Raw genomic sequence first — 16946 nt, 5'->3', positions numbered from 1 at the left:
GGCAATGGATAGGTACCCACAAACTATATAATATAGGTACCTTCAAATGATATCAATGCAAGCTGATGCATAAATTCCGCATTTGAGGTCAATTAGCTCCAGTAGTGTCGAGACACCTTCACTAAGGGGGGGGGGGGGGCACTGCCGACTTTTGGTCCCACTCTTTCCATGCAACGCCCATAGGGCTAATGTTAAAACTCCCAGATCAAAGGGGGGGGGGCACGGTGCTCCGGTGCCCTACCCGTTCCGCCGCCTATGGTTAGCTCTGGCAAATGACGTCAAATTATGTTTAAAATGCTTAAGTATCTGAAAAAGATCACGACACCTGTATTAAAGCAGCATGATAGCACACTTAGTCCACACGATAATATTGTATTCAATAAGGCTACAGCAGCATAAGCAATAAATTATAGCGTGATATCCAAAGAAAACAGTGGACAATACTAGTTTCATACACATCACTATATGCGCATAACCCGTCAACATGATACAACACAGCATTCTCTCGCAATACAGGAAGAATGTATATGTAACAAGGTAACATAATTATGCAGTTAATTGGTGCTCACCAAGTCTATAAAAATAGTTTCTCCAAAACTGAGAGCATAACATGTCAATCGAAGTAACTTATCCAGTGTGGCAATAGGGAAGAGCGATTACTAGAGAAGTAATAATCCAGCCGTGGCATTTCCACAGCCGGGAACCATAATAGCATGAAATCCGTAAATTCTCCGAGATGCCACGAATGGGTGAAGGCATGTCTTCATTTTCGCAGTACCGTCCACAGAGCTCTATCACGGACCATCATCACAGCAGTCACTCAGTGTGCCGTCACGAGCCGGTCCAATCAGTAGGTAACCCGTAACACATCCCACCCCTTGACATCGGGCCTCGCGCCGAGACCGACCGGCTACGCCGCCGTGTCGAAAAAGCTGTCGATCATGGCCGATATTTGGGCCGGCGTGTACTTGACGTACTTGTCCTTGTTCTTGGAGAACGTCACGCTGCCGTACCTGCCGAACAGACAACACGTCAGTGCCCGTACCCGCCCAACAGACAACACGTCAGCACCCGTACCCGCCCAACGGAGCACCAGACAGATGCCTATCAAAGCAGGCATGTTCCACTGGCTAGGTACAAAAAAAAAACAGCACACCACGTACATACAATTGCAGAGCACACTGCTGATCACAGGCTGACAGATGGTCACCAACAGGGCACATGGGTCAAGGCTTTGCGCACCAACCCCACACGCATAAGGCGTCACAGGCAACACAGTTGTCTCCATTAGGCACACAGACACCGAGAAACCATCAAAGTCCCGTCAGTGACTCGCTCGCCAGCCTCCTCTCACAGCATTCCCCCGACCCGTCGGCCCACTCACTTGTCGTAGAAGCTGGTGTACTTGGGCAGCACAAACTCCTTGTTGTCGCGTTTGAGCGACTCCCTAAGCTGCACGTCAGGCAGAGAATACTCGCGCTGAACCTTACACAGCTCCTCCATCTCACGGTTGAACGTCTGGGGAGCAGCGGAGCCACCCGTCAGACGATTCAGACCGGGCCAGTTTCGGTATTAAATACATTATCAAGGACTGATAGGCGTTTTACATTTCTATGAATAGGCAATAGCAACAATATTGTTGCCGTCAAAACAAAAGTATCGGTCAATACCGGCAGGAGCAGACATAACTGCCGTGTACCACCCATATTATCTGTATCAGTCGACTGATACTCACTGCAAACTTTTCCTTGATGGTCTGTTTCTCCTTGTCGGAGAGTTTGTCGATGTCCAGACGGAAGGAGGGGATGTCCTCTGCGAACGTCATGGCCTGCAGCACGCGACTCCAGCTGCCAGCAGAGGTCACACAAAGGTCATACGTAGGTCATACACAGGTCACACACAGGACAAACACAGGTCACACACGGCCAGGGGAGCGTCAGCCGATAGTGACCAACAACACATCAGATACCAGATGAAAGGGCATGAGCGTATCACGAACGGAAGTCGAAAATCGTCAAAGAAGTTGCAAAATGCTTGATTAGCCGGCGATCACCTTTTGCTGGATAGTTCAACCACTGGATAACAAAAAGCGACTTCTCCAACCACTGGCTACCATGAAAACAGCAGGCGCACGTGTCCGATCTACCGACGCTCACCTCTGCGAGTAGAGCCGCTTCTGCTCCATGATGAGGCTGTTGTAGGTGGCCTCGGCAGTCGGCTCGGAGAGTGACACCAGGTCCAGCAGACCAGAGTGCTGCGTGCACTTGAGCACGTAGTGGTAGTTGTTGAGCCGAAACACGGAGCGCAGGTACGGGTCGCTGGCAGGGGTACACACATCGGACTCGACGTCACAATATGATTACAACACTCACTGGAAACCGCATTGGGCCAGGATGATGATGCGTAATCCAGGATAATGATACATTATCACGCAGCATAACACTTAAACAATGGTGGCGTAATCCGGTCCACTAACGAGATCTACCTTATCGGCATCGAGCTCAAATACGGTTTACCATTGTTGGCGAAGCGCATTAGCATAAGTCGCAGTATAGAACGAAGGTATTAATTTGCCCTAAATACTCTCCCCGCTCCGCATCTGTACTGTTAGAAGGCGGTTACAGAGCGAGCGAAGCGAGCGGAGTCTTTCCTTAGATTAACGGAAATTTCTGAGTATGAGCGGCCGGCCGGCCGGCCGGCCGTGCGGACGCTTTTGCGAGGCTTATATCTCAGAAACCACTTGACCGATTTACACGCGGTAATTTTTGTAGGGTAGCTTCATTCTTCTACCAAGTATTGGACTATTCCTGATGCATGTGGGTGACCCCTTATGCACGTGCCACGTGCAAAACGAAGTGGTGTCAGCTTTGTATTTTTTGCAATATCTCGGTAACTACTTGGCCGATTGCGCTGAAATTTGGCATGTAGGTAGGCCTAGGCACCCACTAGGCACTGCATATCCATGTGCCAGAGTTGGGTTGCTGCTGCACGTGCGCACGTGCAGGGGTCGTTTCCAGATCTCGAGAACGGCTCGACCGATTGCGCTCAAATTTGGTACACAGTTGGGGACCGGTTAGTAGGGTGCCGTGCACAAGTCAGTTGGGACCCATTTTGCACGTGCGCACGTGCAGGGTGCCGCTTCCAGATCTCGAGAACAGCTGGGCCGATTGTGCCCAAATTTGGCACATCGGTAGATACCGGTTAGTAGGGTGCCGTGCACAAGTCAGTTGGAGGTACCCCCTCGCAATTTCGCACGTGCAAGGCCCATCCTCTCGCTCGCTCCGTTAGTCGCCCCAAAACTAGGCGTTATATTGGTAATATACCCTCGTCGCTCCAGCTCACCTGTACTGTTCGGAGGTGGCGAGCAGCGACTGGCCCAGTGCGTTCAGCACCTTCTTGATGTAGACGCCGAGCAGCGCCTTGTTCTTGTCCACCTTGGACGTGGTGACGATGTCGTAGTTGGAGTGCTGGCAGAGCATCCAGCCGACCGTGTCCGTGTACTCGACCTAAGGTCATCACGCGGAGGGGTCAGGTCAGGTCAGAGACAACATCCAGTCGACCGTGTCCGTGTACTCGACCTGAGGTCACCGCGAGGCGAGAGGACAGGTCAGATCTGGGCAGGGACAGACATGGCGAAAACTAAATAATATTGAGTACAACTGACACAAAAGACCACAATAAAGCAATACACATGAAACGACATCAGCATATCACATGGCACTAAGCGTAATCTATCTTATCTCTCCCTCGTAACGGTGGTCTCAGCCCCAGCCCATGGTGACGCGGCGACACCCTCCGTCCACAGGACTGACCAGCTGGTCGCAGAACATGATGACGTTGGAGGTGCGCTGGTGGACGGTGCCGTCCCGCGGCAGCTGTCGGTCCGGGTCGTTCAGCACCCACTCCATAAAGTCGTCCAGAGACTTGACGCACTGCCGAACGAGGGCAGGCAAAGATACGTCAGTCACACATACGGCTCTGCACTGTTAGCGGAGAATTCTGGCACAGTGGACTTATTAGGTCAAAATACGGCCATAGTATGATAGATACAGAATTCAATACAAAACTACCTACCCATTCACGTCATATCCAGGTCCTGCGGCCTCCACCCCACCGGCGCGGCCCATGCCCGGTCCCTGCCCCCTCCCCTGCATCCCTCCCACCACTGACCACGCCCCCTCCCCCACACACCCCCACCCCTCCCACCACCGACCGTTTGGTGGAGTACGTCAATGATGCCCGAGATCCGGTTGCGCACGGACGGGTCGCAGCCCTGCAGCGAGCGCTCAAACTCCCCGCGCATCGCCATCAGGTGCGACACCAGCGGGAACAGGTTCAGCACGGGCGCAAAGTCCTGGCGCGCGATACTGCGCCGAGCCTTACCGGCCATCGCCTGCCGCGGTCACAGGGTGGGACGGTCAGCGGGAAACGGTACAGCGGGTAGGGGCGACGGGTCAGTCTGGGGAACGGTACAGCGGGTAGGGGCGACGGGTCAGAGGGGAAAGGTACGAGGGAGGGGCGACGGGTCAGAAGCGGGTCACGCAGCAGCGGGACTGGTCCAGACGCTCAAGATCGGTGGTAGGAGGAACCGTATAACTTATCACTATACAGAGTAGCCCGGGCCCCGGGGCGGTCCTTTGATCGACTCTGCTGCAGAGCAGCGGAGTGCGCATTAGGCGCATTACAAGCAGCGCATTAGCCGCCGCATTCTCTTTCCTCTAACCGATTCTGACACTCTGAACTCTTCCACATCCGAGCTGACTTGACTCTGAACACTTCCCATTGTGACTTCACGTCAACATCAGATCTCCAGCTGATCGGCTCACCTCCCCGTCCTTGACCACCAGGTCCAGGGCGTCCTGGATGATGGTCTGGAAGACCTTCTTCAGCTGGTTCTGCGGCACCAGCGGCGTCAGCTGCGTGAGCTCGTAGCTGAAGAGCCGCAGCAGCGCCGACGTGGTCGTCAGGTAGGCCTCCACCTCGTGCTCGTCTATCAGGTCTTCCAGGTGGTCTGTGGCGGGGTACACGGAGGGGTCAGGGGGTGTCCGGGGATATCCAGGGCGTCAGGGGATACTGAGTGGATTCCAGGAGATGCGGGACGTCGGTGAATGGCTTCATCCGATACCAACAACATGCAAAGCGTACTTCTGAGGGTAAAATTGCTTACGTTTGTCACACTTAGTTTCACTTGACACTTCGCAAGATGACTGGGATTCAATTAAAACAAAAAATGTCCCGGGCTCAGCACTTGTCTTCGCTAAATGAGGTTTGCATTTTCGGGACCCCAGCATTGATGCGATTTCAGAGTTAGGATCCATAATTACAGCATAACCTTACCCAGCCTGCACAAAGTCAAACACAACCAATACCAGCAAACAATTAGCACTCAATACTCAAGGCGCACGGGAAAACGCCCATCGCGCTAATGGTACTCCCCATCTCCTATAGGTACGCAACGGGCGGCCCTCCTCCCGCAGCACTAACCGAGCTGGGAGCGCGGCGTGCCCGAGCCCAACTGGACGCCGGCCTGCGCCAGCGACTTGTGCGCGCGCTGCAGCATCCGGTTAGCCTTCTTCTCCAGTCGGCTGGCGATACGGCGCGGCGCGCGAGACGAGCGGGCCGCGCCCGTCGGCGTCAGGTCGGCCCGCGACCGCGACAGCTGGCGACAGGGGCGGAGGGAGAAGGTCAGACGGACGGACAAACGGAGGGGCAGACGTCACACGCGGGTCAGATCCAGACACTGTCACTATAGAGTACGAACGGGCAGGCGTGAAAATACTGTCACAACTGCACGGTGGCCCGAGCAGGTTACAAAGAATGCGCGGTTTCCAGACAGTCCTTCCACAGACTGTCCACTTACCTGACTGAGTGCGGCCGGAGACTGCGTGTCACTCGATTTAGCGCTGGCGTTACTGCGCGATTTGTGGTGTTTCTGCAGCGCCTGGATCGTCCTGCGAGTGGGAAACGTAACCAGCCGGCGTCAGTGAACGTAGGGCACAAAATCCTGCACAAATAAGACAGCAGACATGCAGGATTTCCTCAGTATTCAATAGAGGGTAAACGAACAGGCAATAATAAAAGCACGGAAAATATAGTCTACGACACCGCGTAGACTATATATTCCGTGGTAAAAGTATGTAACATTTAAGCGAAGTTCAGCGACAACAACAACAGTGTTTTGTTGAGCTATATAATGTAGATCGGACCATGTTTAGAGGTGACCGGTAGCTCGCAAAGGGAAGGAGGCGCCTACCTACCTGACCAGTATGCCGGCGCGCAGACGGGCGTACGTGGTCATGTAGCCGTCACTGTTATGGTTGGACAGCCAGTTGGCAATCAGCCGCACGTCCACCATTACGTTCTCGGGAATGTCGAACGTGTACGTTTCTGACGGCGGTCCTGTTCGGGAAAGACGTATGAAACTGTTAGCGATTCGGGTAACCCGCCAAGGTAAAAGGGACGAAGGCGCCCCCCCCCCCCCAAAAAAAAAAGTACCGGGAAGTTAGATATCAGGGGCAATGAAAATCGAACGCAAATCATACGAATCCACGGAACAGATAACACTAAAAAGAAAGGTGGACAGTAATGGGTGTCCTCGTTATGGTTTGGCACCGGGTGTCCTCGTTATGGTTTGGCACCGCGGTTTCCCCAGTCGGTCCTAGCGGGTCCCGGTTAGGATTATCAGAGTCCGTAAGAGCGGCGCCGTAGTCTTAGCAGCTGTTGGAGTCATTCATTCATTCCGAAATCATTCCGAAATCGCTTTTTTCGTGGGCCTATTCCAGTTGACTTGGTGAGTCATTGGCTAGTGAAAAGGTGAAGGAAGCAATGAAAAAGGTGGTTCATGGTCCAGGTAAAGCATGATAGATGTTCGTAGATTGTTGCTGGAGCCACAAGTTAAAATATTGAGATATTTCATAGCTTCTGAGGCAACGCGCAGAAAAGAATATTCAGGCGTTGAGCCGAGTGTGTCCGACTGATTGTTGATCGTCATGAGTGCGACTCTCGGCGGTCAGTGCCGGGGCCGGAGACGGTCCGGGCGGCGGTCCGCGCCGGCACCGCGCGGCTGGGGGGGGGGGGGGGAAGGCGCGTACTGACCCTGCCCGTCGTCGCGGTCCAGCAGGTCCAGCACCGCCACCGGCTGCAGCTGCTTGCTGTACTTGGACACCAGGTCGTTGAACTCCTTATTCAACAACTCCATACCTGCCGCGGATCATCGGATGAAATTGGTCAATATCAGACGGAACATACAGCGGCGATCAATTGCGTAAAAAATACATATTATATGCAATATGCATGAGAAAACGGCTAACCACAACTGAACCAACTATGGGACTAGACACCAACGTGTGTTAAAAACTGCTAACCTTTCATATTTGATGTCCATAACAGCTAATACTTAACGCTTAAGTCGAGGATTGACAAAACACATGATTACAGATATGAAATACATGACTGGCAGAGCTCACGAATAACAACGAGTGGTCAGGGTGTTTGCACGCACCACTGGTGAAGAGCAGCATCACGTTCTCCAGCTCGACCGACTGCGAGTTGTTGGACTGGAAGAAGGTGAGTGCGTCCTGCAGGCGGGCCATGGCCATCAGGTACGTCTCCGTGTTGGTGGCGCCCGGACCTGAGGACAACACCGGAACGAGTCAACAGAGGAGATGCCAGACCAAAGAGGCATGAACACGGCAGCTGTGCACAGCAGCTTGCACTGCTTCGCAAGTTAGCATCGAAAAATTTACATCGTAAGACAAGAAGTATGGTAATAAGATGAGAACAGCCTAAAGACGCTATTAAAAAGAGTCATCTATGATGTCAGCTTCACTTACCAGCAGGATACGACGTAAACAACAGCTTACTTATGCTTACCATTTCTGATAATTGGGTCCACCTCTTTGCTGACGTTATAGTAGGATATAACGTGATCAAATCGGCTGAGCGTCTTCTCAATATCTGGAGGAAAATAGTAGAGTCGGGTCAAAGGATGGTACGCCCTAGACGTCCTCGCCAGTCCATTCAGTTTATACCTTAGCGCTGGATGACGGGATGGAGTGATAGTCTAATTAGCATGTGTACTGTGCAGCTGACTCTGCTGGCTAGAATCCTGGCTTCCCTGATCTGTCCATTTTAAGCTCCCGAGGAAATCATACTATAGTCTTTTTCCTTTACCTGATTAACCTTAGGCAAACAACATAATTTATACACTTAACATTTATAAAATCAAACAGGGCCTAACGGTAACCAGCCATGCTTTGTTTTCATCTGTTCTGTCAATGGCTGTGACATCCCCATCGATGGCAAATGGTTACCGCCAAAACGGATCAAAGCGTCTCACACTACGCCAGACAGCTCGGGTGTCAGACACTCCAAAAAGCAGCCTTGATAGGCAGTACATAGATGTGTTTCCTCAGTTCAGGACAGCCAGACGTTTTAGAACTACATTAACGGCAGCCAAGTACGCTGCACGCTGCAGTCCTCCTCACTTTGTTTTCGCCGCTGCAGGTTGCCTGTCTCGTGGTAGACGGGCAGCACAGTCTGCTCCAGGCTGGCCAGCCGGCGCTCGAACGAGTCCAGGATGCTGGTCATGCCGTGCGTCAGCTGGTCGGAGGCGGCCAGCACCTCGCGGACCTTGGCCATCCGCGCCAACTCCTGTGGAGGACGGGCCACCGGGTAAGGCAGCTGGTGGCGGTACAAAGCTCTGGTGGTGGTGATATAAACACAAAGAATACAAGTACCTTCATCAGACATGACTTTTCTATAAATTTAGCTCGAACGTGTGAATGGACGGATTGACAGACCCGGAGCCAACGCTAAGCGGAGCTTGTTGCGTAGACCCTGACCCCTACTGTCCGATCGCTTAATTCCGGGTAAGGAGGGAATTAAGATGCCAAAGTTTAACGCGCCCTTCAAAGCCGGACACGACCTGTCCCACTCAACTGACTTCTACTAGCTGCGGCTGCTCCCACCAACTGCAGACCATTCTCGTCGAGTCTCGAATATCGAGCGCTGGAGCGACTCGAACCCGGGCTCTCACTACCGGAAGTCCTACGCTCTACCAACTGAGCTAGGGAACACACTAAGTATGACTCAAAATTGAAATGTGACCGTATACCTTTTCATAGTAAAGATTCCAAATCAGATAAAGAAAAACACTGACAACATGAATTATGGACTTTCTAATTTTTATTACCTAATCTGTGTACACTGTACACACTACACTGTACCACATTTCTTAATAGCATGCAAACTAAAAAAACAGAACAGTTTTCTATTACTAACCTTTTGAAGTTTTTCAGAGTGGACATTCCCTGGCACAGAAGTATCAGCTACTTCCATGCTTATTGCTTGAAGTATCCTCAGATCAGCTTCTGCCTGTGCTCAAACTTGTGAAAAATGCAAAATAGAAGCTGAATCAGACAAATCACCACTGGCGCTGTTGTTTGCAACTCCTGCCGAATGCATACGTGTAAGAACAGGTGAGAACGAGGGGCCAAGAGAAGACGCCTCCCCCTGGCTCCTTTGAGGGTGGGGAGTGGGGACTGGGGAGGCACAAATGGTAAGTGCAGAGGTGAGTGGCACAGCCCAGGCATTACTGCCCAGCCAGTTCAGGTTTATATTGATTATAATTGATATAGCATTGGCCAAGTCCTAGGTTGAGCTCAGCCCAATTTAACCAGACTGATTCTCTAACGACCGTAAAAACAAGCAAACGACTTCAAAAACAAGTGTTCAATTAACCCTATTCCTGGCGGGCTCCGCCGGGACAAGAAACTGGCGGGGGGGGGGCCGATTCGGCCCCCCCCCCCTTCAGATCTCAAAAACTACACATCGCAGCGACAAACGGCGAACGGCGTTTGATAGGTCGTTTAAAGATCTACAACTTTTACATAAAACATTTTCAGGTCAGGTCAATATTGAGGTCACCAGAGGTCATCAACGATAAAATGTTTTGGAATTAGTTACCTATATAACTTTTAAACTAAGAAACATAGAGACATAAAACCAATACATTTTTTGTTGCTCTCGCCGAGGCGATGCGAAATAAGTATGTGATGACCTTCACAGGTCAATTTAAAATTTGACCTGAGGTCAAGGTCAGGTCATTCATCAATGAGGTTGTGGGGTATGGTCATGCTGCATACCAAACGACGCGCCTTGACCAGGCGAGCAGTTTGGTACCACTTACAAGTCTTTAGCACTATCATGTCGTGATTTATTGACAGAAAAACGATTTATGACGTCACATGACCTCAGATGACCTTTGCCGGTGCCCCTGTCAATTAGCGGCACCAGGATCATCACCGATGAGATAATCTTCCATAATACTGAAATAATTGGGTGGTTTTGACTCGTTTACACGAAGCAGGAGGCGTTTCAATATTTTCCCATAGGCTTGCAATGTAAAGGTCACGAGTCTGGCCTGACCTCAGGTCACAGATATGAAAATTCTGAGATATACAAATTGCACATACTGGTACCCTTACTAAAGCCTGAAGAGAAGAAATTGATCGGTCAAAAACTCTAGCTCTGGCGTGATTGCAAACTTTTCTGAGGTAGGGTCACCAAACCGCCTCTGGTGACCTGACCTGAGGTCAGATCAACTCAAAATTTTCAGAAATGTTGCGTAAAAGCCTTTTATGAAAAGTCAGAAAATTTGAGCTTCCTAGCTCAAAGCGTTTGGGAGAAATAACCAAAAAACCTCAGGGGGGCTCCTGAGGCCCCCCCCCCCCCCGCCAGGAATAGGGTTAACACGCGCAGTGGAAGGGGGGGGGGGCGGATTTCGCCCACCCCTCCTGTTTTTCGCCAATAACTCGCGCCGCAAGGATAATATCAATGTGAAATTTCGGCTACCTGTCCAGAATTGAATTGCGGAGCTTCTCGTGCAAGAAGTAAGAAAATCGGTTCACAACTTTTCTAGTAATAGCGGTGTAAAGTCAAACATCCTGCCGCCGCGGCGGCGCGGCGGCCGGCGCTAGCCGTTACGCGCCGCCTGAATTGTAGACTGTGCCGGGGCGGGACGGTTCCGTCTTTACATCGCGCTCCTTACCGCTGATTATATTAGATTCGCGTCAAATTCGGTGAGAAGACTGAGAAATGTACAGGCAATCATATGGTCAAAGAATTTTGAAAATCGGCCAGTAACAACTTGAGTTATGAGTGTGTAAACACAAAATTGTGATTGCCGCGTTTCCCGCGTCGGCCGATGCCGCTTCAGCCGGCGACATCTAACCCTTAGCAGGCTTGTAACTGCCATATTTATTGTTGGATTATCTAGAAATTCACCATACATACTCACAAATCTTTGTTCTTTCGTATAGTGAAAGATTAAAAAAAATCGACCGGTAACTTTTTGAGTTATCGGCGTGTAAACGCAAAAAAGTCGCTAATATGGCAGAATTGACCACATTTGACCTCATTTGACCTTGAAGATATTGACCTAGGGTCATGAAATTCACACACAACAGAGTTCCCCATGGCCCCCACCTACCCTCCAAATTTCGTCTTTCTAGCTCCAGTGGGAGCTGAGATCTTAGATCTGAGGCAGCAGCAGCACTCACAGGTATATATTCTCCATGCTCCAATCATCCCCATCCTTATCCTTGCCATAGTAGCTTGGGTAGTAGGTAGTAAGGCAGTTGTTAGTTGTTACACTTTTTTGCAGCCAAGGACAAGGAGAGGTGCTGTAGGTTAACCCGCGCCCCACTGGGGGGGGGGGCACTGCGGGGGGGGGGCTATTCATAGCCCCCTCCCGTTTTTCTGTAATAACTTCCAAACCGCTTGAAGTATCGACACCAAACTTTCAGTACCTTCGGCTACATCAATTTGACACGTTGTGTCAAAATATGAGCTTCGTAACTACTATAGGTCGGCCGGAAATGACGTCAGAGTGACGTCATGTTCGACCGATTTCGACGCAAAACATTGAACCACGGCAATCGCTCCCAAGAGGTCAGTCTTTAAGCTAGATCCAATTTCTTTGCATGAGAGGACTCAGAATTGACTGCGCTATCATACTGCTATCTCGGATATTCAAAATTTTGAAAATTTTGAAAATTATATATAATAAAATTCAAAATTTGTATTTCTATCTTTTTTCAAAAACTTTTTGACTTTTCGAAAAAAAATGAAATATATGTGATAGACCACATGCTTATAGTTATAACTTACTCTAGCAAGTTCTAGCTAAATATCTTCAAAAAATGGCCAAGTTATACGCATTATTGCAAAAAAAAATACAATTTTTAATTTTTCAAATCAATTTTTCAGTACGTATTTGACATCGTACACCAATATAAATAGCACCATCGTGTTCCTGAGCTCAACCTGCATCCAATAAACACTTTTTGTTGAAAAATTTTACTTCAAGTTCAATATTTGACCTTTTTTGACCTGAAAATGACCTGACCTGAGCTAAATTAAACTCAAAATTACCTTGAATGACACAAACGACATCAAATTAGAAATCTATGGCCATAAAACATAAAACCATAAAACCATAAAACCATAAAACAAGTGTCCATAAAACACTTGTTGACTTGTGGACCACTTGTGGAAACACTTGTGGACCATAAAACATGTGTCACGTGACCGACGCATGATATAATATTTCTGTGACCTGTGATGACCTGACCCTGACCTGAAAATCAAAGTACAAGTTCTGTACCCTCAGGGTATCTAAAGCATCTGTTCAGAGTGTGCAAACTTAAAATGAGCCTGATCTAACTCTTAAGACGGCGGCCAGGGCCCAAAATGTGAACAAGCCAAAATGCTAATAATTTTTACTTTGACCTGACCTGTGACGTCATCGGTGACCTCGAGGTCAATGACATTAGGTTGCGTTCAACAGTTTTTCCGGGGCTATCAGACGCCGTTTGAATTTTGACGATCGGTCCAGTAGTTTCGGAGTTAAAGGAAATAGTTCACTTTTTAACATGGGTTTTGAACTGGAATAGCAGTTCCGTAGCTTGGGCTGAGACGAGCATAAATCAGGAGCTTTTACAGCCCGACGATCACCCTAGGCAAAGATATTCTATTTCTCGTCCCGAAAAAGGTGTCTTGCGTTGAGGATGTGTGCCTTGCATATATTTCCATCCAGTATGAAAAGAGCATGGGTCCCGAAAATTCTTCAGAAACTAGAGAAATTATCTACGAGAACTCTAGAGAAATTCTCGTACTGATCAATTAGGACATACAGGGGAACATTATTAGATCGAGCAGATCGCCCAAATGCCGGTGGCTGCGATAATTTCTCTGTTTCTGAAGAATTTTCGGGACCCATGCTCTTTTCATACTGGATCGCGTGTGCCTTACAGAAACTGAAAAGTTCTTCCTATATCAAAATATAGAGAAAAAAAATCTTTTGTTATAAAAAGGTTTTATTTTCTTTGCTGATTATTTTGAACATAAAAAATAATAAATCGTTGCAAAAAAAATAATTTCGTGAAAGTGAACTATTTCCTTTAAAGGGACCCTCCCACCTTAACATTAGATTTGAGTTGAGATAGCCAAAATGGGGTCCCTGGCTCACAATTACCGGTTTCGGCACTCACAACATCGAAAAATGCCTTAAATCGGAAATATTGAATTTCAAAATTGCAGCATTTTGATTCAGAGGGGCTAATGCTTAGGAATACCCCTCTGAATGTGTGACGTCAGCGCAAATATCTAACGATTTTTAAATGTTTGACTAAAACGTTTCGTAGCACGCGGTGGTATATGCTATTTGCGCGCAACATCTGCCGCAAACGCCGCACTTCTAAAATAAAGTCGCTAGAAACAGCGGAGATCCCAAAAAAGTAAACAAAAGTAAAAGTCAAATATCTTGAAAACCGGTGAATATTTTTCGGTAAAATTTGGTAGATATTCGTTTTCGCTCTTTCTGAACCGAGCGACATCACTTTCATGCCAATTCATAAACTTTTTTGAAGGTGGGAGGGTCCCTTTAAGAGGGGGGGCTATGAAGAGTCCCCCCCCCAGTAGACCGTGTTATACGCAGACCCCAGTGAGGCGCTGGTTGGTTAAGTTGTAGGTTTTATGATTTAGGTTGTAATTTTTGTACAACTGGTTTGGTCAGGTTTGGTTAGGTTAGTTTGGGTTTGATTAGAAAGCATCTATTGGTATAGCACCTCTCCTTGGTTGCCAAAAAACAAGTGGGACACCTGCTTTAGGACTACCTACTGTATCAGTATCTTGTTCATTATCACATTCACCTCGGCTGAAAAGCCATGACTTTTGTGGATGCCACTGTACCTATCACTACGTTTCCATGATACGCCTTAATCGATTTAGCGAAATTTCACGTGTGTTTTTCTTGGAAACTATTTTGACTTACCTTATGCAAAAAATGAGCATATATATATGGTTTTAGGCAGCTAGCACCTAATCCTATATTTACATTTTTAAGTCATGCCTAAATGCTATGATAGAGCAAATCCATTTTTGAAAATCGGCTTAGCTTGTGCCATGGAATCGTAGCCTATGTTTAAAGGGACCCTCCCACCTTAACATTTGATTTGAGTTGAGATAGCCAATATGAGGTCCCTGGCTCACAATTACCGGTTTCGGCACTCACAACATCGAGAAATGCCTTAAATCGGAAATATTGAATTTCAAAATTGCAGCATTTTGATTCAGAGGGGCTAATGCTTAGGAATACCCCTCTGAATGTGTGACGTCAGCGCAGATATCTAACGATTTTTAAATGTTTGACTAAAACGTTTTGTAGCACGCGGTGGTATATGCTATTTGCGCGCAACATCTGCCGCAAACGCCGCACTTCTAAAATAAAGTCGCTAAAAACAGCGGAGATCCAAAAAGTAAACAAAAGTAAAAGTCTAATATCTTGAAAACCGGTGAATATTTTTTAGTGAAATTTGGTAGATATTCGTTTTCGCTCTTTCTGAACCGAGCGACATCACTTTCATGCCAATTCATAAACTTTTTTGAAGGTGGGAGGGTCCCTTTAACTAGATTCATTCAGTTTGAACCCGTTCCAGTGTCTCTAGTAGAAATTTTTGACTGAAGGCTCCTTTTATCCTATTGAACCTATTGATTTGAATATACCCTTTTCACACTTCACACTTCCCACTTCCAGACTTCCAGTGCACCTACAAATTGAAATGACATGTCCCGACTCCCAGCAAAGAACGAGAGGCGGAAAATTGTGACTGCAGTAAAAATAATACGTAGGAAGCGTTTATAGCAAATACCTACAATTTCCAGCCATATTCTGGCATCCAAAAACAACGAAAACTTTTACATTTGACTTTTATCGTTGTTTTTAATCGAATTTTTTCACGAGAATTTACCTTGCGGCTGCCTGCGGATATGCGGCGCGTTTGTCTGAGTTGCGCCAAATACTACGCAAAGCTTATTTCACTATTCTGCTGCAATCTTATTGTAAATCCGCAGCAATCACTATTCATAAGCCAAATCAAACCTCAACGTGAAGCAAACAGCAAAAAAAAACAGACAAACAAACAACAAAACAAACAAACAAACAAACAAACAAACAAACAAACAAACAAACAAACAAACAAACAAACAAACAAAAGCACTGTTATCACTAGTTCAAGAATTTTCAATGATGATGTTATCGATTTTAGCAGCCGCTTTGAATAAGGGAAAGCTGCTCACCGGGGACCTTTCGGCTTTGTGCTACATAGGTTGCACGCGCCGCGCCGGCGCGAATGGCTTATCGGTTTCAGTGAGGGCCTAGGGCTCAGCATCCGCGACTAGTCGTAATATTCTGATACTCAGCCCCTCCCATCATGCACAGAAGGCATCTTGCTCCCCAACGAGATGTAGATGTAGTTGATTGCGGCGCGTCCGGAACTTTGGCTTCGCATAGTCCGTCCGCAAAGTCGGCCGGCGCATCGTCGGCGCTGCCGTAGGTATGCCGAGTGCACCACCTGCGTATAACAGCTGTGTTACCATGCCCGGCCGGATGCCGTTGCGGGTCGAGGTTGTCGCGTTTTTTTTTGGGGGGGGGGGGGTTGGTTGGTTAGACCCTTTCGGTCTGACGAGACCATTTCAGAGCCGGGAGGATGATAGGACATAGGGGGAGACATTGGTCTGGGCAGGCACCCTAGTGAGTCACCGGGGCTGAGCCCGTCCAGAGGACAGGCCGACCAGCCCCAAGGTACTCACTGCACCCGGCTACGGGGTGCGCTCCCTCGGGAGTAGCGGTGCCGCTCCAAGGGAGCAGCCCGCATTTGCCTGTCCAGTCCGGAGGGGGTTGCAGCGTGGAGGAGAAGGACTTTAATATCCCGAGGATAGAAGCACGGAACGGTGGTGTTGTCGCGTATTTGCTGTGCTTTTTTTTTTTTTTTGTTTAGTCGGATCTCTCTCCACTGGGCTCATGTTCTTATTATAGGAGACAGCACCAGCTCCTCCTCGTCCTATTCTCCCTCCCCCCAGGCTACGGCTGAAGTGGGAGCCTACCCCACACCGGTGACGCAGCCGGGGACGACACCCGCGGAACGGGCGGAAACGGGAGTCGAATCCTGAACCCGACACCGCCTGTACCGCGAGTCGACGTTTTACGGAACTGCGCGACCAGGGCCGCTGACTATGGAGGGCCGGGCCGAACGGGGCTGAGGGGTCCAGAGTAGAGGTGGCAAAATGTGAACCCGAGGACCCGGTCCAAAGAACCAGTCTGGACCCATTTGGGTCCAGACCGGTTCCTGGAAATTTTCTGACGGGTCCAACCGGGTCCTACCATAAACTATACATCTTGCACACTACACATTATTGCAAAAAATTAAGTGAATGAAGTGAATGTTTCTTTGCACACAGTAGCTCATGAGTATTCCCAGTGGGAAATAAGCTGTTTTACATGATGCAACTAATGATACCTACAGGCTACAAGAAGTTATTATTAATTGACTTTTGGGGAACGGGTCCAACTGGTTCCGATTCCAACTAAGACCGGGTCTGACTGG

The 16946-nt window shown here is 48.6% G+C and overlaps 1 protein-coding gene across 3 annotated transcripts; it reads right to left on the bottom strand.

Moving 5' to 3' along the window:
- Positions 1-352: 352 nt before the first annotated feature.
- Positions 353-15346, bottom strand: LOC122364163 (exocyst complex component 7-like). 3 transcript variants are annotated; one of them, XM_043334302.1, is made up of 17 exons: positions 15312-15346; positions 9283-9452; positions 8487-8652; positions 7873-7956; positions 7502-7630; positions 7096-7200; positions 6258-6399; positions 5861-5951; positions 5485-5659; positions 4827-5011; positions 4214-4393; positions 3813-3932; positions 3343-3506; positions 2157-2318; positions 1736-1847; positions 1385-1518; positions 353-1013 (listed from the first exon to the last, which is right to left on the bottom strand). In XM_043334302.1, exons 2-17 carry the CDS (start codon positions 9337-9339, stop codon positions 911-913), a joined length of 2109 nt encoding a protein of 702 aa, XP_043190237.1. In that variant the 5' UTR covers positions 9340-9452; positions 15312-15346; the 3' UTR covers positions 353-910. The 3 variants fall into 3 exon arrangements, with proteins under 3 accessions (XP_043190237.1, XP_043190239.1, XP_043190238.1); XM_043334304.1 differs by lacking the exon at positions 15312-15346 and adding an exon at positions 15217-15299; XM_043334303.1 differs by lacking the exon at positions 15312-15346 and adding an exon at positions 15213-15283.
- Positions 15347-16946: the final 1600 nt, after the last annotated feature.

The sequence above is a fragment of the Amphibalanus amphitrite genome, unplaced genomic scaffold, assembly GCF_019059575.1.
Source record: "Amphibalanus amphitrite isolate SeventyFive unplaced genomic scaffold, NRLGWU_Aamphi_draft 000659F_arrow, whole genome shotgun sequence".
NCBI classification, from domain to species: Eukaryota; Metazoa; Arthropoda; class Thecostraca; order Balanomorpha; family Balanidae; genus Amphibalanus; species Amphibalanus amphitrite.
This window is presented reverse-complemented; position numbering and strand designations above follow the sequence as displayed.